This window comes from Pelodiscus sinensis, chromosome 3, assembly GCF_049634645.1.
Source record: "Pelodiscus sinensis isolate JC-2024 chromosome 3, ASM4963464v1, whole genome shotgun sequence".
Classification (NCBI taxonomy): domain Eukaryota; kingdom Metazoa; phylum Chordata; order Testudines; family Trionychidae; genus Pelodiscus; species Pelodiscus sinensis.
This window is the reverse complement of record NC_134713.1, coordinates 91,978,185-92,004,218: the sequence shown is the minus strand read 5'-3', so window position 1 is coordinate 92,004,218 and position 26,034 is coordinate 91,978,185. Positions and strand designations below refer to the sequence as shown.

The 26,034-nt window shown below is 40.9% G+C and overlaps 1 protein-coding gene across 6 annotated transcripts in view; it reads right to left on the bottom strand.

Moving 5' to 3' along the window:
- The window catches only part of LAMA2 (laminin subunit alpha 2), a 502,508-nt gene that overhangs the window by 183,491 nt on the left and 292,983 nt on the right, over positions 1 to 26,034 (bottom strand). For 4 of the 6 annotated variants that reach the window (XM_075924144.1, XM_075924139.1, XM_075924141.1 and 1 more), the window contains exons 15-19: positions 22,974 to 23,085; positions 18,210 to 18,263; positions 17,952 to 18,065; positions 9,547 to 9,674; positions 2,979 to 3,065 (exon numbers count right to left, since the gene is read on the bottom strand). In XM_075924144.1, coding sequence (XP_075780259.1) covers positions 2,979 to 3,065; positions 9,547 to 9,674; positions 17,952 to 18,065; positions 18,210 to 18,263; positions 22,974 to 23,085 — 495 coding nt within the window. The remainder of the gene's footprint in view (positions 1 to 2,978; positions 3,066 to 9,546; positions 9,675 to 17,951; positions 18,066 to 18,209; positions 18,264 to 22,973; positions 23,086 to 26,034) is intronic. The other 2 variants (XM_075924140.1, XM_075924143.1) reach the window with 1 other exon arrangement.

Below are 26,034 nucleotides of genomic sequence, written 5' to 3'. Positions count from 1 at the left end.
CCGTTGCTTGATTATTGCCTCTTCTCACTATTTGGTTGAGCTTGACATAGGTAGCAACCATTAACTAATTTCCAACCAATAGAAAAATCACTTTGATTCAAGAGACCCTATAAAATGTTAAAAATTCTTTACATTGCAAAGCCAAGTGCTCTAAAGTTTGGAAAATAATGCATTCCTGGTTGCCTATTCAACCTTAATTTGGTTCCTTAGTGCTTCCAACCTATGCACTGAATGAAGCAATGGTGCCATGGGAAAATAGCATGTGATTAACCATGCACTGTGTAGTCAAATTAAGGTTGTATGTACAACTATAAATGCTAATTTTTGAGTGCCTGGCTTTGCAACCTAAGCAACATTCTTTTCACATTTTAATTTTGTTCTATATTTTTAAAAAAACAAAGAAAAAACATGTTCAATTTAAATAACGCCTCCCCCTCCTTGACACTAATTTACATATTTTGCTCCATTCAAAAACAGCAAAAGCGGTGAGGATTCTTGTGGTTTGTATGTTGCCATTCCTAATATCAGATTTGTGTCCATTGATTCTTTTACGTAGGGACTGTCCAGTTTGGCCGATGTATATAGCAGTGGGGCATTGTTGGCACATGATGGCATATATTACGTTGGTAGATGTGCAGGAGAACGTATCAGTGACAGTATGGCTGATCAGACTAACATGGCTACCCTTCTGATATCAAAAACAGCAGTTATTGCTGATGGAAACTGTCAATGACCTTGCGTTGACAAACTGCCATCAAAGTGTTCCTGATGTGATTACTTCCTGCAGTCATTAACTTCACAGCTCCATAGCTGAAAGGAGGAGGAAGATGTCCAAGGTGGACTGGAAAAGACAGGCAGAAATAGCACTCAGCAGGAGCAGCCACAGTGAAGATGGGCAAGTAGAGGAGACAGCCTGCACACACATACGTGCTCTGTGTAGAGAAATCACGGCACTATATGGGCTTTCAGTGGAAATCACTATGACTGTAAGTTGGAACAGCATGGCTACACAGGAGTAAATATACTAGAAGGTGAAAGAGGGTATAAACATGGAACCCTTCTCGTCTCTCACTTTTTTTTGGTCACTTTTCTTGCTACAATCCCACTCTCCCATTTTTCATCCTGTAACTTACATCAGTTTACACTCAGCGGCCTTCATTCACTTTATGGTCTATGCTGGAAGAAAACTCTAGCAGTGAGTCCCAAGGCAAAAAGTCCACCAAAAGAAAGGTCAAAGCAGCACTTTGGAGGATCCAGGATCTAGTCAGAGGTATGCAAATCAGGATGATATGCTGGATGGCCTGGGGGCCTAGGGATATACTAATTCAGCACTTCCCTTAAGTAGCTGACAGGGAGCACTGCAAACTCTAAGCTACCCCTCTCTAAGGGTTTCACAAAAGGAGATGACAGTGTAAACACAAGCGGTGAGGAGTCTGTGGCACCTTATAGACTAACCGAAGTGTTGGAGCATAAGCTTTTGTGGGCAAAAACCCACTTCGTCAGATGCATGTAGTGGAAATTTCCAGAGGCAGGTATAAATATGCAGGCCAGAATCAGGCTAGAGATGACGAGGTGGATCTAATCAGGGAGGATGATGCCCACTTTTAGTAGCTGATCTGGAGGTGTGAATACCAAGAGAGGAGAAGCTGCTTTTGTAGTTAGCAAGCCATTCACAGTCTTTGTTTAATCCTGAGTTGATTGTGTCAAACTTGAAGATGAACTGTAGCTCAGCAGTTTCTCTTTGAAGTCTGGTCCTGAAGTTTTTTTGCTGCAGGATGGCTACCTTTAGATCTGCAATTGTGTGTCCAGTGAGATTCAAGTGTTTCCCTACAGGTTTTTGTATGTTGCCATTCCTAATATCTGATTTGTGTCCATTTATTCTTTTACGTAGGGACTGTCCAGTTTGGGACTGTCCAAAAAAGCTTCAGGACCAGACTTCAAAGAGAAACCGCTGAGCTATAGCTTCTATAACAACCCAGAAGTGGGATGGGAGGATAGAAAAGGAACTTCATTAAACTTTAGGCTCTCCTAATACCAACAGCTCATGGAGGGAAGTTAGACTAAGACCAACTATACATGACTACACCAGACTGCCAGAAGCTGGAACTGGATGACAAGGAACGGACCACTTGATAAATTGCCATGTTTTGTTCATTCTGTCTGAAGCACTGGTACTGATCACTCTCAGAAGACAGGATACTGGAATAAATGGACCATCTATCTGATCCTGTGAGGTCATTCTCATGTTCTTATATGCAAAGCTTCTCTTGTCTTTTTTATATAGGTTAAAATGAGATATTCTAAAGCAATAGATACATCTCTGAATTATTTATTTGGGCATTGTAAATTTGTTGTACATTTTACACATATTTTTCTGTCACTATTTAAACCCCTGTAGCTCTTCTTGCTAAGTAACTTACAATAGAAATGCAATAGAAATCTAGAAGCAACAAAGATTTTAAATATTGGTTTAAAATAATTAACACGGCAAATAAATCCTCTTAGAAAAGTTGCATTTTTGGCTGCACACTTTTCAAAAAGAAGCAACAGTGATACACTGAATAATTGATTCACCATGCTCTGAGCATTTGACTCACATTTTAAAGACAAAAAATAATTATGAAAGTTCAAAAGAGGTACAAAATAGCCAGAAAGCTAATATTAAAAACTCTGATTGCTTTCTGACAAGTGTCTTTTTGAAGTTGTAGTTAATATTTAACCTTCAAATAATAAATGATCCCTTTTTTTGCAACTGATTTACAAAGCAATGTAAGAAAACTAGTATATAAAATAGGTAACTATATCAGTATACATACTCTGTGACAGAGAAGTATGAATAGAAACCTCTTTTGTGAGTTCATTGTAAGTTTGGGGGCAAAAGGAGAGAACAAACAGGCATGATAATCCTATGTTGAAGAACACTCTTGCTTTAGATTTTAAGAGAGAAATGGTAAAAAAGAGAATGGCATGGCACTTACCTCTCACAACGTGGTCCTGCGTACTCAGGTGGGCACTCATCGCATGTTAATCCATGACTTCGGTCTAAATGACATGTTGGGCTAAAGCTATGTTGTTGATGTTGAGCAAAAACAGGGACAAAGAGGAAACATAAAAAAATAATCATTAGTGTTTTAATTCCCTTCTCTCACCAGAAAGCATTGCTTTGAAAACAGAGCACAGGGAAAGTCCCTCTGGTCCAGCACATGGAGTTTAGGGTTGACTCCAGCCAAAAGGAGTTGGAATGACTCTGCTATTTCTACCGACACTGGATATAGCACAGCTGATGGCACCATCCCAATGTCATATTATTATGGGACTTTAGCCTTTCACTGAATCAGTCCACCATTAAAAAGCAGGAATGTACAGCTGCTTGTCTGTGCCCCCGAGGGCCTGGCAAAACATGAAACCTCAGACTGTAATCCATGTGGAACTGAAGGGCAATTCTTTGGAAAGCTCATATAACATAGTTTACATGGAGTGGGAAAGAAGCTCAATGGATCCAAAAGGAGATGGGGACGGGTAAAGGAAAATGTTTGGTGTAACTTCCAAGACAATTCAAGATTAAAATTCTCCTTAGGTGAGCAAATCAAATGGCAATAGCTGTATCAACAAGCCATCCCGTCATGCTGCAATTTCAAAATGGATTGCAGACTACAGAGCTTTACTTCTTCATGTATGTTTTTAGCTATGGCTTTATATAAAAGTCAGGTCTTGCCAATGCAGTTATTTGCATGCTTGCAAGCCTCCTATAATTGTGTTTTACCCTGGCTGTGTTCCTCCCTGTTACATGACTGACACACTGTAATGAGGTAATCTGCTGGCACACAAAGATATAAACGGTTTAGGACAACAAGAGATCCTTCACTCTACCACTTTAAAGCAATCTGCCCTCAGTTATTCTTTCTTCTGTTTCAATTATAGATTAACTTAAATTCTATTTATAACCACTCTGGCTGCCACAAGAAACACCAGTGGTCCAACAGCCTTAGGACAAAACGCTATGAAAAGAATGAGTACAGTGCAGTTAGTAAACGTGAACAAGCTTTTGTAATTTTCTCTTCTTTCCCCTGGGGGTATTGCTTACACTATTGTGAACCATGTAACAAACTTTGAATGTGACCTAGAAACCTCTGAGGAGCCATAATAACTGCATAATAATGAATTAACTGTGATGGAAATTGACATTTCAGAATTGTGATGCCTTTTATTATCTATGTAATACACCTTTACAATCATGTGAAATTAGCCCAAAATGAATAGCTCAGCAGTCATTTTATTACATATATTAATATATAGTAATATAGAAGTAATAATAAAAAATAATAGGATAAACATAATATTCCACTCTTGTAATGGCCATCAAAAAAATATGATTCATATTTTTTTTTCAAGTTTTCCTTATTTGAGGCAAGTCAAGTCTGCAGACTGAACATAAGTAAGCAATTCCCATTTGTATCCTATGAAGGGAATACATGACAGTGCGGTGTAATAACCTCATTACTCAGGGGTGGTAAAGTCACAATGTATAGGCCAAACAAAGTAAGGGCCAAGAAAACTTTATTCCAGCTCATGAATATTCATTCCATTCAGGACTTCTGTCCTGTTGGGATGCGTGCTGTACAAAAAAAATGTAGTGAGGGAAAAACCCTGCCCAAAGGGTGACATATACCTTATAGAAAAAAATTCTTTGGAAGTATTCTAGTTGCACACATTTTATTTGTACTATTTTGTTCTGCTATCTGTCAAGGAAAATAACTACCGGAATTTTGAAACTCCTGATAATTACCCAGGTTTCCCAATATATGTGTCACCATATTGTGATCCCATATCTTGTGATCCACGAGGGATAAAAGTGCCGTGTACTGCTATGAAACTTGTAGTTTACATAGGTTCAATACTCTTATTTTTAGTCTTCATAGCTCACAATGTATTGGAACTTTACTTGTCGTGCTACTTAGATAAGTACAATTATATATCCAAACTTTGTTAATGCTACCTTCTGGGGTGATAGAATTAAGATGTGCCATCAGTGCTGTGCATTTTATATTGCCATCCTAATACCGGTCATAATAAAAATTGTTTTAATTTGGAACTATCCTAATTGTAAGTGTGACTTCTGTTGTGAGTCCCTAGATTTGCCTCCAGTAATAGAGCTTCAGAGCTCTCAACCTTTGTGACCTGGAGTAGGAGGACAGACCTAAAACCTTCTAGTCAGATTACGCTAGCCATAGCCATATCAATTATCTTATTCTTCACCCCCAGGCTACACAACCCAATGGGAATATACTGAGCCCTGCAGCTGCCAGCCTATGCTCCCAGTCCACATCACCAGCCAAAGGGCTTTGCAGCCACCCTGCAACTTCCCCCAAGTGTCCATCATCCCTGGTCCTCCCACTCTGTCCCTGAGCTTGAATGCTACAAATGAGCTAATTGCAGCACTCCAGAAGGTCTGGGGGTGGGGGAGAGGAGTTGCTGAGCGCAGGGCTTAGGTCTTCCAAGTGAATGCTCCAGCCTGGGAGTTCTTACAGGGATGTTGGACCACAGATGCTGCTGGATGACAGAAGTCCTAACTATAGAGATCCAACCTGTACTGTGAGGATAGAGATTGTATGGTGCTGAGATACTACGGTGCTTGGGGGGAGGGCATATAAGTACCATAGATAGAGAAATATTCTTTGAATATCATAGCAAACAATTTGGCTTCAAATCTGCCCAGAAATTCCTTGTATAGACAGTAGTGAGTTATACAAGACACATTTTACTCAGATTTAGAGTGTGAGGTAGGAAAGTCCAATTAATAATGTAAGTTGATGAGTTGAATACTTTTTTGTATGTGCACAATGTATATACTGGCCACTTCCTAGGTTCTCAAAAACTAGACCATGTGATGCAAAAAAGTGGATTAAATTATATGTTAGAGAAACAGAAATTGTTAATAGTATGCTCAGAAAGACAATATGGATGAGGTAATATCTTTTATTAGCCCAACTTCTGTAGTGAGAGGAACAAGTTTTTAAGACACACAGAGCTCTTCTTCAAGTCTGGGAAACATACTGAGAATGTCAAAGAGATCTATGTAAGGTCAAACACTTGTGTCACAAACAAAAATTGATCTGCCTTACTGACATTGTGTCTCTAATATGTTAAGACTGACACAGTTACAAAAACACTGCATGCAGGAATGAACTCTTCTGAACTTTACATTTGGAGCTAATTTGGGGTACATACACAATTGGGGGAAATTATATATGTCAGGGAAGAAAGGCAGAAGGTTGCTGGAAATGTTTTGATATTTCTTCTCAGCTACCTTGGAAAGAATTTTGCTGTCGCATTCTGAATGATTTACAGAGCCATGCATACTAAAATATATCATGAAGTAAAGCTAAGTTATATTGTCACAATAGCAGTAATTATGAAAAAAGAATATTTTAAGCAAATATAATATGCTCTAGTGCAAAAGACATCACTTTATTTTGTTTTAATATCATAAAAAAGGTTTACAGCTGGGCATAAGCAATGAGATTAGAACCCCGACTTCCCCCACAACATGTTGGGAATGTTTGTACACAGTTTTGGCTCTACCCATTTTAGAGATATGAGCAAAATTTGATTCCAGATATGGATTCTAAGCACTTCCTTCCTCCATCACAGTTTGGGATCATCACATGGCATGCTGGTTTGGGCCCCATATCTTTAAGAGAAAAAACTCAGTATAGAAAGCAGAGCTTTCATCCTCCAGTTGTAAGAAAAGCACACTGCCCACAAGTCAATTACCTGAGATGGGCATTTTGTTACAGACATTTTCCCAGTGAAAAGTAACCTCACTACAAGAGCTGATTTCAGCCAATACATACTTGCACAACATAAAATACTGGATATTATTTGCTACCACTCTCATGATTAACTGACGGCAGGACTGTACTGAAGTACATATTCTTACAATAGGGAGCTTTACTTCAGTCTCCTACTCCCACTCACATAGTGGGGGAGGTTCCTCATGTTGTTTATGCAGCAGCTGCCACTGCAGTCTTCTCACATGTGAGGATGAGCATGGAGCCAAGTACAAGTTACAAATGAATGAGGCTGGGTATGTCTATAATGCAATCATGGGGTGTGATTGCAGCTTGAGCAGTGAAGCTGTGGCAGGATGCCCATCAGGGAGGGCTAGCTATATAAGTAACTACTCAGGGTTCCAAGCCTGGGCTGACTTGTCCATGCTGAAAAGCTCACTGTCCTGGCTTCACTGCTAGTGCATTGATTGTGCTAGCTCAGTGACTGAAGTATAGATATCTCCTTATTAGAAGCAGCCTGTGGAGTGCTCAAAACTGTGGGGTTGTGGGAAAGTGAGACCCACCAGGCAATTTGAGGGTTCAATCCCAAGCAAAAGCAGAAGGTGCTCTGCACAAACGTGTATACTAGACAGGGGTGCAGGTACAAAAAGCCCATACACTACAATACAGCCATGCTAGAGAAAGATTATCTACTGCCTCTGCTGGGGACTACTAGGTAACATACCTGTAGTAGTGGTTCCAGGGGAATTATGCCTGGGCCGGGTAGGTGTAAAGCCTTGTATACTGAATAGCACCAGCACCAGGACAGGACTGTTTAAAGGGCCAGTTGTGCACCACTTTCCCCCAGGAACTCTGCACACTGCTGGTCAGAGTACCATCTGACTTACAATGAGATGTGAATGTGGAACAACGCCACTGATGTCAACAGAGTTAATCTGATATAACTAAGAGCAAAAACTGGGCCACCTATGCTTTGTGCAGTCAGGTTTCCATTCAGGTGATGCCCTCCTTCCCTGTTCCCTGCAGAGCTCTGATTCATGGAGAAATAATTTAGCCCTAAACGTCCTATGAAGCAATCATCATCTTTGTCTCTTAAGTATTAAAGCAGGTTGGACATGGATTTGGAATCTTTGACATTGGGCTCCTAAAATACTGGCAGCACAAATAATGACACTGCCACAAAAGGAACACAGTCAGGCTGTGGCTGGATTATGCTAAAGAAGTTAATTTGAACCCATATCTTTATTTTAAAAATATGTCTTCCCATGTGAGACAAGCAGAATATCAGCCAGAAGATCCAGCATGAGGGTCTGAGAGCAGAACTTTACCTAGACTACACAGTATCAATAGAATTTTGTTATTTGAACTGTCAGGACATCATCCTGGATAAACCCAGGGAATCAAACCACAACATATTGCCATGGTGTCCAACCAGTGGCTACTGCTACAGCAAATTAGCCACACTCAAGTGGCCAAATAGCCACATGTGACTAGTGGCTAGATTGTTGGACACTACGGGTCTACTGAATTGCCTGCATGTAAGCATCACAGAGAAATAGTTGTAATGATTTGACAATTTCACCAATATTTACTAATATAAGATCATAGTGAGTATTCCAAGAAATATTTATGAGTGAGTTAGAATGCCTTGACTTGCAAGTTACAAGGATGAATTAACTAGGAAAATTCTCTTCTATTCATCAGATTTTGAATGAATCAGCAGCTACAATGAGCTACTTGAATTCCAATTAAAAAGAAAAAGGCAGAAGGAATCTTAGCCCGATTGGTTATCCAACTACTATTGAGAAAGTTTAAAAAACCAGCTTAAACACCTAAGAAAAACAAACACAAAATATGTAATTTCAGCTTTCTATTTAAATGAAGAGCTAATGTGGTAGGAGGGTAAATGGAGGGCTAATGTAAGGGAGGGTAAAGTGGGACATTGTTAAGAGGGAATACTGATTAGTGATGAGAACACAGCTCTGGGAGTTGAGAAGTTTAGATTTTACTTTTTCCCCAGTCTTGACTGGCATAATAATTACAAAAATACCTCAGAGGGATAGCTGTGTTAGTCTGTAACTTTAAAAACAATGAGTAGTGCTGTACCACCTTAGAGACTAACAAAATATATAGTATCATGAGCTTTGGTTGGTAAGACCAGTGTTCCCTCTAAACTGCAGGAAAGCACAGCTTCAAAGGTGATTAAACAGCCCTGCCCAGTTAGGGGCTCAGGGCACCATGCATGGAGCTGACTGACTAGGTGGGGCTATTAATCACCTGTGAAGCTGTGCTGCAGCGCAGCTTACAGGAAATACTGGGTAAGACCCATTTCAACTCATCTGATTAAGTGACCGTTACCCAGAAAAGCTCACGATACTATATATATTTTGTTATTCTTTAAGATGCTACAGGGCTACTCTTTGTTTTTATAGTAATTAAAGCCATTCAGCTTTTCTGTGTCACTAATATTTCTGTGGAACTAATATTTATCTGAGGTCATATGATATTTATTAATGTTCATAAAACCCTATGTGAGACAATATTTTACAGTACTGACTGGCCCAAAATAAAGCAGTATCAATTCTAAAAGAGTCCACGGTTTAAATCATAACTGAACAAAATTATTGTTGTTTTTATTTGAACTATGACATTTAGAAAGCCTCCTTCAAAAGAGAAAAAGCACTCAACACAAAAATAACACAAATTTATGAAATGTATGAACAAATTATTGTTATACAGTAAACATGCATCTTACTTATTAGAAGGGATGGTTAATGGACAAGCACATATCTTGCAGTCTTCACTTGTGCCTTTAGTAGGATCACCATAGAAACCAGGAAGACATCTATCACAGTATGGGCCACCTGTATTGTACTTGCAGTCCTGAATAGAAGATGCAAAGTGGAGAATATCAATTCAATCTCAAAACCAAAGAATCTAGCAATGGAAAAGACCTTGTAAGGTCATCTAATTCATTCTCCCACAAGAGCAGGATTGTTCCTTATAGTACATGTTCTACTATATGTAAAAGTGATAGTGAGAACTAATTCTTACAATCAGTGGTTCGTGTCCATTAATGTTCATGCTCCTTCTGGAGAGATTTTCTTAAGCAAAATTAAAAGAGTATTTATACTTTTTTCTTTCTTGTTTAGAACTGGTATATTTTAAAAGGACCCAATCCACTTACAAGTGTGAAAAGGTTTATTATCATAACCTTACAAAAGACCTTATGCTCTTGATGAAAAAGTAAAGGATTCAGATGCTGATCTGACACATACAACACACAATATATCAGCCAATCATCTGTACATAACTGTTGCTGCTGCACATTACAGTCACTCATTTTACAAGGTCTGTAGCTGGCAGAAGCTGACGCCTGGTTATTTATTACTTATGCTGTATAACAGGATCAGTGTTATGATTTGCAGGTACAAGCAAGAGATTCTCTTTCTCTTAATTCTAATTAGAGGTAATAAACTGCGTGTGTGTGCGCGCGCGCGCGCGCACGCCCCAAAACATGGAACTTCAACAAATCATATGTGTTCCTTTTTAGCAACTGATTTGCTCAGTCCCTTGCTGTATAGGCCTTTGGATGCTCTGATAATTTGCCTTTACCCCTTTCTGTCATCAGCATAACTTTTCCTATTGATAGTAATTCACATTGTGAACTCTTTGATTTTGCTCGATATTGTCCTGTCTTCATCCGTTATGATCTTGGACACCACAAGGATGTCCAACCAGGAAACAATTTGCTGATTTGTCTTCTGTCATTCTAACTGCCCCCTGAAGTTATTGCCATTTCACTACATTTGCTATACCTGGCTCTCCATAAACCGGTGGTGGGCAAAAAGTGGGTTGGATGCAGTTCATCAGGGCTAGCAGGCCACTGGTGCTTTATTTACCTGCATGTCTGCAGGTACGGCCTCTTTCAACCGCCCGTCTACAGATCACCATTCCTGGCCAATGGGAGATATGGGAAGTGTCACAGACCAGGACACTGCTTCCTGCAGCTCCCACTGGCCGTGAATGGTGATCCATGGTCAATGGGAGCTGCAAGTGGCTGTATGTGTGGGCACACAAATAAATGAAGCACTGGTAGCCTGCCAGGGAACTATCTACCCCTGGTAAATCGCATCCAGCCTATGGGCCGCTTATTGTCCCCAAATGGCCATCGACCTTTAACAGTTCCTTATTAGAACTTTTCTATACATGCGTTCATTTTTTGATTGTATCACTTTGGTATATATGGTTGTGCCAATTTTCTTCCACATATTGATCTGAGGAAGTGGGTCTGGTCCATGAAAGCTCATTACCTAATAAACCATCTTGTTAGTCTTTAAAGTGCTACATAGTTCTGTCTTTTATTTCTCTATACATCAGTCTCCTTTATTGCCCCTAAAGTTCATCTCATTACTTTATTTTTGAAGATATTAAGCCATCACCTTCCTTCTCAGTAAGAGTTCAAGTTTCACATCCATATAAAACAAGATCTTGTATTTCTGAAGCTTGTTTTTTCTCAATAGTACTTTGGAGCTGAATTTATTCTTTTTCAGGAAAAGGTAATAGGCATTCCTGCCCTGAAGCTGTGCCTTAATTTCCTCCCTCACCATACTGTCACTGGTAATTAATACTCCTAGGTATTTATAATGTTTAACTGATTTATGATTATGGTCTACTACATAAACTCCCTTTTTCTCTCATCAGTTCATAATCATATATTTGATTTTATCTTCATTAGTCTTAAGAGCCATTTTTCTTGTAGCTCCCTTCCAATCTCCAGTCATCCTTAGAACCATATCATCTGTCTCTCCTATGATAGGCAAGGTATCAGCATATACAAAATGGTGGGGGAGGCAATTTCCATTCACCCCATCTTGAGAATTTTGCAATCATCATGCCACCTTTTTTCCAACAGCAACATTAAAGACAAAGGAAATGATTGTTTTGTCAGAGGAAGTTTAGTAGATTTAAGCTACCTGGATTTCAGGAAGGCATTTGATAAAAAAAAAAAAATAATAAATAAAATGAATGGAGATTGCATATCTCCTTGAACTGGAAGGGACTTTGAAGGGTCATTGAGTCAAGTCCCCTGCCTTCACAGCAGGACCAAGTACCATTCCAGACAGAATTTTGCCCCAAATGGCCTCCTCAAGGATTAAACTCACAACCCTGGGTTTAGCAGGCCAATGCTCAAACCACTGAGCTATCCCTCCCCCCATAGATAGAATTCCACATGGGAAATTATTGGAGAAAATAAGGATTAATGTGAGTATTGAAAGGGGGAGGAAGAACTTATTAAAGGGGAGACTACAACCGTTCATACTGAAAAGTGAACTGTCACGCTGGAGGAAGCTTACTAATGGATTTCCTCAGAAATAGGTCTTGGGACCAATTTTCTTTAACATTTTTATTACTAGCCTTGGCACAAAAAGTGAAACCGTGCTAACAACTTTAACAACCTGGGAATTTTTAATAAAAGTTAGGGACATGTTCAGGCTTCTGTGAATTTTTATTAGTGTGACTTTTATTAAAAATAGCCATTACAAAATCTTAACTAACTACTACACGAGACAGCAGTGAGACCTCATCTGGAGGAGACTCAAAAGAGCTTGGCCATCAACAAGCTGAAATTAGGCCAAGATTTCTCACTATCAGAGAAGAACAATTCTGGAACAACCATTCTAGGTAAGCAGTGACAGTAAAAAACATGAGGAATTCTCTAACAGGGTTGCCTACATTGGTATGTGGCCCATTAGCAACTGATAATAACAAAAATCCCCAAAGACCGGAGATGGAACACTAAATGGGGAGAGATATAAGTTTCCAAAGAGAATTATTTCCCACATGTCAGGCTGGTGGATCTTGCCCATATGCTTGGGGTCTTATTGATTACAGTAGTTGGTGGTGGGAAGGAATTTCCTCCAGGTCAAATTAGGAGAGACCTTGAGGTTATTTGGCCTTTTTCTACAGCATGGAGAATGGGTCACTTGCTGGTTTAAACTTGTATAAATCTTGAAGTATTTAAATCATGATTTAAGGACTTTAGTAACTCAGCCAGAGGTTAGAGGCCTATTATAGGAGCAGGTAGATGATTTTCTGTTGCCTGCAATATGTAGTAGCTCATACTAAATGATAACCATGGTCTCATCTGACCTTAAAGTCTAGGTACCAGGAATAATGCATAGTTCAGCCTTGCTCTAGTACTGATGTCAAATAGGGATGAGATTTCATTCTCTATTCATACTCTATTTTTTTGAACCACAAATTCAAGTATCTGATGAATTGAAAATATTTCATTCACAGTGGATCGATTTTTTCAGAATCCATAATGATAATTTCCTTCTATCACCTCAGTGTAAGAATGAAGTTTATCTTTGGGTATGTCTATCCTACAGTGTTATTTTGAAATATCTTATTTTGAAATAGCATTTTGCTATTTCGAAATAGCACATCCACACTGAGTGGACTCTGAATCGCATTTAAGGTTGGCCGGGACCACTTCCAGCAGGGCACCAGGTCAGGACTTAATGCTGCTGTCTGAGGCTATCTGAGGTCTGTGCTTAAAGGTTCCACCCCCCCCCCCCCCCGCACACACACCACCAGACAGCCAGTTGTCAGCTTTCCCTGCTTGCTTGTCTACCTCGATGAGGGACAGAAAAGCATTTTGTCTGTGCATGCTCTGGTTGCCCTCACTCAGGACACCACAGCATTGTGCAACATGGAGCCAGAGCTGCCCTGGGCACTCTGGTGCTTTTCGTGGACGCGCTGCTGTGATCCTGGCTGCATTTTCTGCAGGCTGCCATCTGGGAGGTTCATCGGGGGGCTGTCAGTATCCAGGAGGCACTGTGGGAGAGCTTTGTACCCTGAGGAGCACTAAGAGCCTGTCTGGTCTGCACCACTAGGGGCTTGTGCCTCATTCCTCTCTCACATCCTTCCACTTATCCCTCCCTAACCCCCCTTCCTGATGTTAAATAAAATACATGTATTTTCATGAATATAAAGTCTCTTTATCTAACAAAACTGGGGGGAGGGAATGAAACTCTGGTGAGACTGGGGAAAGGAGACGGGAGAGGGGAGAAGAGAAGGTGGGAGAGGGGAGGGGGAAACCTGGGAGGAAGGAGCTGGAATGGGGAAGGAAGGGGAAAAAGGGGGAGAGGAAGCTCAGGGCTCAGGGGTGGGCGTCTCGCGAGACCAACTTGATTGTCATGCAAACCTGCTCCTGGGTTCGCATGTGACCTTTGGTGGTCAGGCTGGCAGCTATCCTGCCATAGACGGCCTTGTTCCTCAATCTAGTGCTGAGATCATGGACATTGTGGGTATCCCCCCAAACCTTAATAAGGTCCATGATCTCCACCCTGGACCAGGAAGGCGCCTGCCTTCTCTGGGCCCTGGCAGGCTCCTGGGAGCTGGCAGACTGCTCCTGAGGAGTGGTGGAGGGCTGACTGCCAGTGGCTTGCTGGCTCATGTTTTGGAGCCACTGGGTGAGGGGCAGTGACTGCTGGCTCTGGGCTGACAGTCTTGGAGCTGGCACAGGCACTGTGGCCAGAGTCTACCCCTTTAAGGGCTCGGGGGAGAGGGGGAGGGAGAGGAATATTCTTGGTTGAGGCTGGAGTGACCACCATGGCACCCTGGGAAGGCTGGAGGCCCCCTATTTTGAAATAGCTATTTCGAATTTGGCATTATTCCTCGTAGAATGAGGTTTACCAAATTCAAAATAAGTTTGGCTGTGTAGATGCTAGGAAAGTTATTTCGAAATAAGGGCTGTTATTTCTAAATAACTTTGCTGTGTAGACATACCCTAAAAGTATCAATGGCATGATTTTATAGGCAGTTAAGAGTCCCTACATTTCATTTTATCTCCCATTTCTTGACTTTCTAAAAACAAATGCTTCCAATGCTAGACACATTTTTCCATTCCTTCTGCCTATTGACATAAGTGCAGTCCCAGAAATCCCTAGTTTTGAAAGGTTCCACCTTTAGCTCAGCAACTTCATTATCAAGCAGCTATTCACAAATTACCCTTCTCACCTGCACCTGTTCCATCCTACACAATACTGCAATCAATGCGAAATGCAAAGACAGAGAACTGTAAATTGGTATAGCAACTCTAAGCCATACACAATGTTACAGATACACACAGCTGTATATCTGAAGAACCATGAAAAGGCCAACATGAAAGCCATAAGTGATGTTCAAGAAATGTACATGACTTAATAGGAAAGGGGCCTGGGCCAGATGAGGCAATAGCTTGCCATTTTTAGAGTTGCCAATAGTTACTAGGGATGTTCTCTCTAAGGTTCAGATAGCACTCAAAATATTATTCTCTTTGTCCTGGATGTCACATAGTAACATTTCTCTCAGCATATAGAATAGTACTCAAGACTCTCAAGATAATGTTGCAAATGCATAAATATTAACACTGCTACATACTAAGATCCTATATCTTATTTATGCTAAGGCCCCTTTAGATTGCCCAAGTACTGCTGCCCTCCCTCTGGATTCTGTCATGGAGAGTCATGCCCTTTGTTAGATTACACTTAGTATATTTCTGGCCAGCATGATCCTCTCAGCTACCTTCCAGTCCTTGCCTGTTCTTAGCTACGGTACTCATGGTGTGTGCCCACCCCATGTACAGATGAATGAAGAAACAATGAGGGCTATTTCGCAAAGGATTCCGGGAACTATCCTTTTACAAAAATGAATAATTTCAAACCAAAATCTCAGAGGGTCTGTTCTCTCCTGACTTACTAGAAGGGATTTAATAATCCATTACAAATATTGTATGTTGCAATGAATATTAACACCAGTAAGTGCTTTTGTTCTTTCCAAGAACTAGGTTTAAGCTGCATAGTAACTGTGCTTTCCTAGCATTACAAAAGAGGATTTCTGAGTGTTTAGAACTTGCACTGCTTACCAAAGCAGTGCTCATGTACACCACAATGGTAATGTGAATGGTACAGCACACAGCTCACTGTATAGTTGTTCTGGGGATCAAAGGGCTTCGCAGGTTATTCCAAAATGTGCATTAGAAATGAGCTTTTTATACGGGCCTATTCTGGAGCAGATGAGCTGAGCTTTTATCATGAGTCAAAAACATATTTCAGCTGCTTTTCAACCACATTTCAAAGCTCAAGAGAATAAAAAGAGGTATCATATCAGTAAATTAGGTGCCTAAATTGTCTGTTGTGTTACTGAAAAAATACCATGAATAATAATAAGGAGGCCAAAAGGCTGTGTAAATCTCAATAGAAAGAATGCCTTTGATGTGAAACATTTCTCTCTCTTTCACTTCAAAAGCTGTAGAATCCAAACTGAACAACAGCATTTAAAAGCCTGCATGGATACTAACCAATCTAACTTCACTTTATTGGAGTGCACTTAACTGAAGCTACAAGAAACCTCTGGACAGACTTTTAAGCCTTTCTGCACTCTCTCTCTAGACAGAATGGTACAGTACATGCATGGAGAGAACAATGATGAGCATACCATAAATGTCTGATAATGTAGGTAGATTAGGTATTATTCTTCGTTTCAACTGGATATTTTCCAAATCCTTTTCAGTAGTATGCTATCCTCACAGTACTGTGCCCAGACACATGTGATAGAGGAGCTATACTAATTTGTCATTGATTCACTTGTGAACACCAACTTAATGGTGCCAAATCAGTGGACTGCACAACCTCTACAACTCCCTCCATCACTCCCTACAAAGAAGTGTGAGTGAATGACTGGTAGAGAACAATAAAAAGAGATCCTAGTGTATTGGGTTACCTTGGCTGAGCAAGTGGTTTCAGTCAGCCACGTACTTCTAAGCAAAATAGCCCAGAGCAGCTGCCTTACCTTTTGGAGCCTTAAACACTAAATCACTGGCAAGCCTTCTCTTTTCATTCTTTTAAACTGATTCTATCCCATGCTGATGTCACAAAGATTGTGGATGGAAGCTACAATCAGTAATACACTAAATTCTCTCTGTCTGTGTAAGGAAAGACACACCCATATCAGCATAGTCATGAATTGTTCTCATTGCATTTAAAGTACAAGATTCAAAATGTAACTGTCAGGAGGGTTATGTTTTCCTAGGTACCTCTTTAAGACTCACTGTATAATTAAAATTCTATTCATGGAAAAGCAATCTGAAAAATCCACTGATCCACAAATTAAGGCTATCTTGTTTTATACTGCAATGCAATTAAACATCTTGTATGGGGGAAAAACAGGAAGACCAGCGGTAATTCTAAATGCCAAATTACATTGTAAAAACCCTGAATTTTCATTTTGGACTTTTCCCAGAAGCTTTTTCTTAAGGAAAGAAAAGGGAACATTTAGAAACATACACAATACAGAATCTGCTTGAAATTCTTCAGGGAAATGAGAGCATGATATCCCACTAAATTGGCACCAGCTCAAATTGTGTTTCTGCAAGACTAATGAAATGAGAAATGTTGTTTCAAGCTTCATGCCATGTCAGAGAATATAAAACTAAAATGCCCTTGAGTTAATCAGAACAGTCTATTCAGCATAATTTGCCCATTCCAAAAGGCTAGAGAGCAGGGTAGAAACTGCTGTATATTGGGTAAGATTGCTCTGGATAATAGTGTGGACTTAATTGCTAAATTAGTAGGAAACTATAGTGAATATATGCATTCTGCACGAAAAATGCTGGTTTCTATTCACTCCAAAACATATGCTTTACATTTAAAAAAATCCTGATTTATTAAGTATTTCTTTGAAGCTAAACGGAGGAAGCCAACAACAATACCTTCTTGCTATACTGTAACAGAATTCACAAAGTTACTTTTTGCAGACAATAAACAGAATAAATCCACACAGGAGACAGAGATAGGAGGCTATAGGAAATCTTTCTTGAAACGCTTATTGATATACTTCACTCTCTTCCATCATGCAATATCATGTGCTGTTGATCCTATTTTACCAACTCAAGCTGAAGTGAATAGACCCTTCTTTTTGCTTATTGCAGAAACTACTTTATCCTGATATAGGAGCATTCAGCAGCAATTCAATATAATGATCTCTTCTGCCAAATCACTGCTTCTTTTCCTTAAATACATGAGGTACTAATGGTGGTTAACTCAATTGTATTGGTATACTGAATGAGATCTTGGTGCTACCAATCAGATTATCATAGGCAGTAGAACTTACTATGCATTCTCCTGTGATGTCATCGCAGAACTCCGCATGACCAAAACATGTGCATGGTTCACAGATCCCACCGAAAATAGTGCCATTCACTCGTCTGTGTCTAGGCCAACAAGACTGCCAGAAAGACAAATTTACAATGTGACTATTTTTTTAAAGTTTTGAATTTGACACACACAGAAAATATATTTGTTAAATGTCTAAAAGTATTGAAATATTTATAGAAAGCTATTATTCCTAGCACTGTAGCTTTGCACTGACCTTAGCTTTATTGGTAGGTGTGAGATTAGAGGCAGTATTAACTTGATCTTTCTTCTGAAATGGTAAAATAAAGCAGAGGAATGAAGAATAGAAATGTGACAGTTTCAAAGCAAGAGGTACAGACTGAAAAATAGCCAGAAGACAAAACACTGAAAGGGAGAGAGAAAAAAGCAAGGACCTTTTTTGAGAAGCTTAACTGCAAACAATTCACAACTAAAATACCCTCCAAATTTAACAGGAGACGGTGTGAAATTACAACACAGGTTGAAAACAAAACATGCTCCTTTAACTGCAGTTTTAGTTCTTCATGAATGTATAATTGTTTCACTTCTGAAATTCTTTACTTTACATTTAGATCCAATAAATGCATTACTACATTATTCTTGGCAAAGGTAATGTGTTACAACTGATTCATTAGCAAAAATGCAGCTCTCTCTCTTATTCATAATAAGATGTCAAGCAGCAGTCTCTCTTACGATATGTTTCAAAAATAGCTTTATAGTTTTCACAAATTATCCTCCCTCTATAACGTTGTTCATGTGGTGCAGTGATTTTGCATGTTGTAAACAGGTGCATGACGCACTGTATTAACCGAGACAGCCAGCCTTATGTAAAGTAGAAGTTGCCTTACAGAAACAGAGCTATTTTTAAGAAAATTATCCTACATTTGTAACAATGTTTTCCAAACAACCTACTGTTGACAAGTGATCTCATTTCCCCTTTAAGGGGTGCTACTTTTTATTTTTATGTTTTTATAGCCATGTTCCTGTATAACATCAGATAGCTTTGAAGATTAATTAGAAAAGGAAGGATGTCTTTAAGAACACCTTGGTAAAGCGTGATATTGATGTTGACACCTGAAGAGGCAGATGGCAGATCAGGTAACTTGGGGGACAACCATCAAGAACAGTGCCTGACACTTTGTGTGTGTCTACACAGCACCCTTACCTCAAAATAGCTTATTTCGAAACTTGGCACCGACTACACAATGTCAATTTTCAAAATAAAGCACTATTCCGACCAGTCCCTTAACCCTCATGGAACGAGGGTTACAGGGATGCCAGGGTAGTGCACCTGTTATTTAAAAATAGATTGTGAAATAATGGGCATGTTTAAAGATCCAGAATTGTTATTTCAGGGTACTCTGGTATCCTGAAATAGCCCCGCTGTCTAGACGTAGCCAAAGGGATCAAGCATCGTCTTCGTGAAGATCAGAGAGCCCGACATAAAGATCATGCTCAGGCCTACATCGGAGCTGCTGGGGTCGGCGCCAGTGGAAATAGAGACCTCATGTGCAGCCACTGCCAGAGAATGCTTCTTGCCAGAATTAGCCCAATTTCTCATCTTCGCAATCATGAGCTATAAGCATCCAAGGAGAAATCTTACTCAATTTGAGGGATCCCAGAGACAGAAAAGGAAGATTTTCTTTGAGGAACATTCCAGGAAAAGATGTTGGTTTTTTTTGTTGCTGTTTTGTTTTTGGCTAGGCATTTTTAATCAGCATTAACGGTAGATGTCAAATTAAGAACAAAAAGCCTTAACAAACAAAGAATTCTTTTTTCTTCTAGGCTAAGTCTAGACTACAAGACTCTTTCAAAAGTGTCTAGAATACAAGCAGATGTTTTGAAAAAGCGAGCCACTTTTTCAAAAGAGAGTCTATACACTCTCTTTCAAAAAAAGCACAGTTTGCATTCAATAGTGCCTTTTTTCAAAAGAGTACTTTCGAAAAAAGGTGTTATTCCTTGTAAAATGAGGTTTACCGCGATCAAAAAAACCTGCAGCGTTCTTTCGATTTACTTTCGAAAGAACACGGCTGCAGTCTAGACACAGGTGACGTTTTTTCGAAAAAACCCGGTAGTCTAGATGTACCCTTAGCGTGCAAGATATGTCAGTAAGTTCTTTAACAGACATTTTCTATGTTCTAATCTTTCCTTCCTTTATTAAATGTATATGGAATTTTTAGTCTTTCTTAGAAACTTAATCTAAGATGAGAGGATTAGCAAGCATGAGCCACGTTGTACTATTTGAGGCTGATATTTTCAGTCATTCATGGGATGTAGATGCCTAATCCCAGCCTTATTTGGTGTTGAGAAAGCCACGACCAGGTTTAAAGCATAAACTGAAGAATCAGCATGGAAGAGCAGGAGAGAGTTTATGAGCTGAGATTTAAAGAGAGGAAATTACACTGATTCAGAGGGCAGGTGCTGAATCCAGTTTAATCATGGCAGCACAAGTGAGACACTGACTCCCCACAATGGAAAGCTATAAGGGAGGTCAGCAAAAAGCCAAAGCCAAAGCCAAGAGGAGGAGTAAGTATGCAAGGAAACAGGAGTATATAAGGTCAGAGGGTCACACGGGCAGAAATAGATGACGATCACAAGAATGAACACTTGCTTAGATTTTTAAAAATGGCTCCACTTCACTTGCTTCTTGTCACGAACACTTAACTGAACAATTTTCCCTGTGCAAATTCGTGTAGAAAGTGAATTTTAATCTCATGCTCTTGAATATTATCACTGGTGGTGAATTCTTTACTGGGGGACTGGACACATTTTAGCAGAGCAAAGAAACTGGGTTCCCCTAGATACTTCACTAGAGCATTAGTACAGGTGCAATTCAATGAGCCAGAAAAGTGTCTGACTTCAGCCTTTCACAACTACTTTTTCTTCTTAGGACTATTTATATTGAGGTCATGCCTGTTTACTAGTTGTATTGTGCGTGCACATGCAATTGCCTTGTAAACAGCATGAAAGAACGTCAAATTTAAAATCCGCACCATATTAATAAATCTATGGTAACCTCAGTTCTGAAAAAACGTATTAGCATTGGCAGTGCTGCCAAGAAAGAAAGAGGTTAAAAGTTCATTAAAATTCTGTTTAACTGCACTCTCTCAGCTGCTTTATTCCCTGGGAGATTCAAAGCCCCACCGGCTCCTTCTCCCATCTCCTGATTATAAGTGTCATACTGGTCCAGCCAGGGACCAGACACAATAGTTAGTTGTGATTTTTGTGACCAATCACAATTAGTCAGCACACAGCTCAGATTTTAAATCTCAAGTAGGTATGCTCACAACCGTCAATTCAATAAATAAATATTAGGAAATCATGATCTGCTCAGTGGCATTCTGTCAGAGGGAATAAAGAAAAAACTTGTCCAACAGAATTTTCCACTACACGTTATTTGCTCAGCACAAAGGCTCCAATTGTATAATTGAGAGAACACAGGCAGACTGGTGCACCCATACAGAGCCCCATGGACTTCACTAGGGCTCTTTGACAGGGCAGTTGTTAGCACATGTTCTGTCCATTGTAGAATCTAGGCCTTTATGTGTGTTAAATCCATGAGGAGTGTTGCAAATGGGCAATAACTATGAATTGAATGTGGAGATGAAATATGAGGGTAATATATTCTGACTCTCTGGAGCAGCAAGAGAACGGTCAGGCTAGAACATCCTGGACATCCTGGAGCCCAGAAGATAGAGATTTAGGATAATTAAGATGAGAAGTGGATCACGCATCAGAATTTTGGCAGCATCAAGATAAGTAGGAGTTCCGCCAGTGTTCCAAAGTTGGCAGTGGCAGAACTAAACACAATTGCAGTCAAGGGTCCTCTACAATTTCTGGCCTTGAGATAAAAGTTAAGGTCTGAATTAGGAAGAATAATGGAGCAGTCAGAAGTATGAGTGTCCAAGATAATAATGGTCTTTCAGCCAAGTGTGCTTTCCCAAGTAATTGTACCTACTGGAGATGGGCTGGAAAAGCTGCATGTATCTAGCTAAGCAATGGTCTCATTTGATTTTCTTCCTATCTATATCATTTTTGAAGTGAGATGAGCTTCTGCAAATTCCTTTAGGCCTTCTTTCTAGATTAGTATTACTAGCCCCAGCAAAAAGCAAAAGCATTTGGCATGAAACAAGACTCTAAGCCCTAAATATCATATATAAGAAAAAGAGAGCTGACAAGCAAATGCCTAGAGTGTCTGTGTAAATGGCATATTGTTTGTAGTTTTGTGAAGCAGAGCATCTTGGTGTTTGAAAGCACTTCCTTAGAGGCATGGCTTTTGAAGACTTTTGTGCACCAAACTACCCCAAGACATGCTTTTCTTAGTTTAGCAGACGCATATGTAGGGGCATGTACTGAGGGTGCATTAGTGAGCTTGTATGAACATATGCATGTTTTGAGAGCATGTGTATGTTACTCCTGTAACCTTCCACAAGACTGCGCAAAAGGGGAAAAAAAGCTGAACTGCACTCATGCAAAGAACCAAGGGGGAGTGGGAATCTAGCTACACTCAGGCAATGACTACACTAATGACAAGTCTACAGTATATTAAACCAGCAAAGTGTTCACACTCTATAACGTAGTAATCATTTTGTGGGGTCTAAAGCATCAGCTTTGAACACTATCAAATATAGTATATCTGCCATTTTTTAATTAGAGTAACTAAACAAGGGATCAAACCAGATTTACAGAAGAGGCATTCTGGAATCAAATGGCATGATTTGCAAATAACTAAGGAACTTTATTATTACAATTTTCAATTATAATAAGAACCACCACCACCTAACACTACAAGACTGGCATTCGCAACTTGAAATTTCAAGCAGCAATTTCTCATTTGATCCAGAGTCCAAGAGAAAGTGAATCTATGAAATAGGTTGGCTCAAGTGGATATGTTGTATCAATAGGCTGTTCCAACAGATTGTAGCATTATCACAGGTGATTTGCACTGAGATAAATCTCTCAGCTCCACATGTATACTCACCTCACAGGAGGTACCACTGTACCCTGGAGGACACTGACAAACCTCCACAGCCGACGCCAAATCTCTGCCAGTTGAATAACGATCAGCAACTTCAAGGCTAACTCCACTCAACCTGAGATTAGATTAACAAAAATAAAATGGTTAACTCACAGACCAAGTATAGAAGGCAGATCAGTACGCTTGAATGCAACTAAAAGTGAATGGGGAGATTCTGCGTGCTGTTCTCATTTACTTGCTTAAATATAGGAAGGTATTCACTGTCTCAAATTCTCTAGCCTAATGGCAGAAGGCATGTAACTATTTCTGTTCATCATGTGAAGAAGAGTATGGTCAGCACAAACTTGAAAATTCACAATACTGTAGGAGGAAGGCTATTCTTGGCATGCAAGTTGCATGCTTTAGCTTCAATTACAAATGTACATATAAATAGCCTGCTTGTCGCAAATGAAGTAGCAAAGAATTTTACACCATAAAATCACTTTCTCCTGCTTAAAACATTACATTACTGAGCTTTGATTATGGGGTCTTTTGCTTCTGAAGATTTGCCCTTTTGAAAAAAAGATGTCAACTTTTCAGCTCTGTAAAGGAGGAATTCTAAACCTTGCACATGAGAAAAATAATATCCTATCATTAGTTCCAGTTCTCCATATGTCACAAAAAGAGAAGAGAGAGGCACAGGAAGTTTCTATTGTTTCCATAATCTTGCAGCAGAAAACTGAAAAAAAATGTTAAGTCTACCTTTCTTGAAATTGTTTTGGTGCTGCAGCAATTTGGCTGATATTTATCTCAGCAGCAACTAACCCTAAAGCCCTACACTAGTAACTTTCTTTCAGTTCCTTTGAAAAAATTAAAGAGTCACATAATCAATATTCACTGTACCGAGTCAGAGAAAATGCTACCATCTTCCAGTGCCCTACATACATAATTTGGCTGAATGTTACTTATTATTTTTATTATTTAAGATGACGTTCAATCAAAAATGTATAAATCAGCAAATCAAGTAAGTACCGTCATCACATCTGACAGCTATTTTAATAATAATTTTAGTTCTAAGTGACCCCATCTTCTTGCATGCTGCAAAAGACTGCAAATCTTTTGATGAGTCTTGGAGGGGAGGGAAGTTGTGGAATGTCCATCATTGGAGATTTTTAAGAGTAGGTTAGAAAAAAAACCCACGTGTCAGGGATTATCTAGATGGTGCTCATGGGCGTCTGGTAGCCTAGGAGGTGGAAGGCTTTGCCTTCCCAAACCTCCAGGCATGGCCCCACCCACACTCTGCCCCCAGAACACCTGCTGTAGGCATTCTGGGGGCAGAGTGTGGCTACCCCCAGCACTCTGTCTCCCTGTGCTCCGGGGTGGGAGGCTGGAACCGTGCAGCCTCCTCCTCCCCAGTGCTTGGGTCTGGGGAGGCTGGGGTATGCACACTTGCCTCCTCCACTTCTTTCCCCTGCTTGTGGTGGTGAGGTGCACGTACTCAGTGCACTGCCCTGCCTCCTCTCCTCCCTGTGGTGGAGGGTGTGGCCTCAGCAGAGGGGGCAAGGCTGTAGGTGGGGCTGAGGGCCTGCCTTCTCCAGTCCTAGCTGCACCGACCATCCATGACTGGTGCTTAGTCCCCATGAGTGCAGAGTACTGGAACTGATGACCTCTCAAGGTTCCTTCCAGTTCTAATATTCTGTCATTCTATGATTCTATACATCCCTGCTGTGCCCTGTTCCAGAGCTATCCCTCTGATAGTTAGCAGGCTGAGATTTGTGGGGTTAATTCCCAGCCAGGGCTCAGAGAATAGATATATATGGGAAGTCACAGAATTTCCCTCAAATATGGACTTGTGGACCCATTGGCCTGACTGGAGGTGCCCCCTACCTCTAATATAGAAGTCAAACTACAGCTATGATTCAGAAGTATTACATTTGAATTGGTGAGATACAAGCCTTAAAGGATGCCTTGGTTCCTAGAGATTGTTGAAAACTTTCCACTGAAATGCATTTTAAAAAGAGAATGGCTTTTTGACACAATGCCAATTCTTGTGAAAAAAAATCAATGTTCACTAAAATACTAAAAATTATTTGGTTTTCAAACAAGCAAGTTTGGTATTTTGCCAAAAACTGGAAAAAATACATTGATTTGGAAAAATATGAAAACTCCACACAGACACACAGTAAAATCCCCCCAACCAGCTATACAGGCAGTCCCCGACTTATGTCGGATCCGCACTTATGAACGGGGCTTTTCTCGCCCCGGAACTCATGGGCGGCGGGTCGCCACCCGTGTCCTCCGGGGCGAGAAAAGCTTCTCCCGGTCTCCCTGGTCTGCTGGGGGGGGGTCCAGCAAAGCCGCTGGACCCCCCCAGCAGACCAGGGACACCCGAGCAAAGCCGCCCAGGCATCTGTGCTTTTTCTTTTTGTGCAAGAAATGTTTGTGCGCGGCGTTTGGCCAGGAGCAAAGCCGCCCAGGCAGCGGGACCCCCGCCACCTGGGCGGCTTTGCTCCTGTCCCCCTGGTCTGCTGGGGGGGTCCAGCAAAGCCGCTGGACCCCCCCAGCAGACCAGGGACACCTGAGCAAAGCCGCCGCCTAGGAGGCTTTGCTCGTTTGCCCGGGAGCAAAGCTGCCCAGGCGGCAGCTTTGCTCAGGTGTCCCTGGTCTGCTGGGGGGGTCCAGCGGCTTTGCTGGACCCCCCCCCCCCCCAGCAGACCAGGGAGACAGGAGAAAAGCCGCACAGGCGGCATCCCACCGCCTGTGCAGCTTTGCGCGGGGGCAAAGGAGCAAAGCCACACGGGCGGCGGGGTCCCTCCGCCGGTGTGGCTTTGCTCGGGTCTCCCTGGTCTGCTGGGGGGGAGAGGGAGCAGCTAGTGCGCCCCCTGCGCCCCCAGCAGACCAGGCTTTTGTTGCGGGACGCCTCGGGTAGAGCAGCTGAGGTGCTGCCGGGTTGGTCCTGTGGGAACGTACCAGGCAGTGCCCCAGCTGTTCTGTCCCAGGCTCCAGATTCAGCAGCTGTTGAAACTGATCAGGCTGATTCCAGGAAGCTGGGGGCAGAGCAACTCTGCCTCTGGCTTCCTGTAGT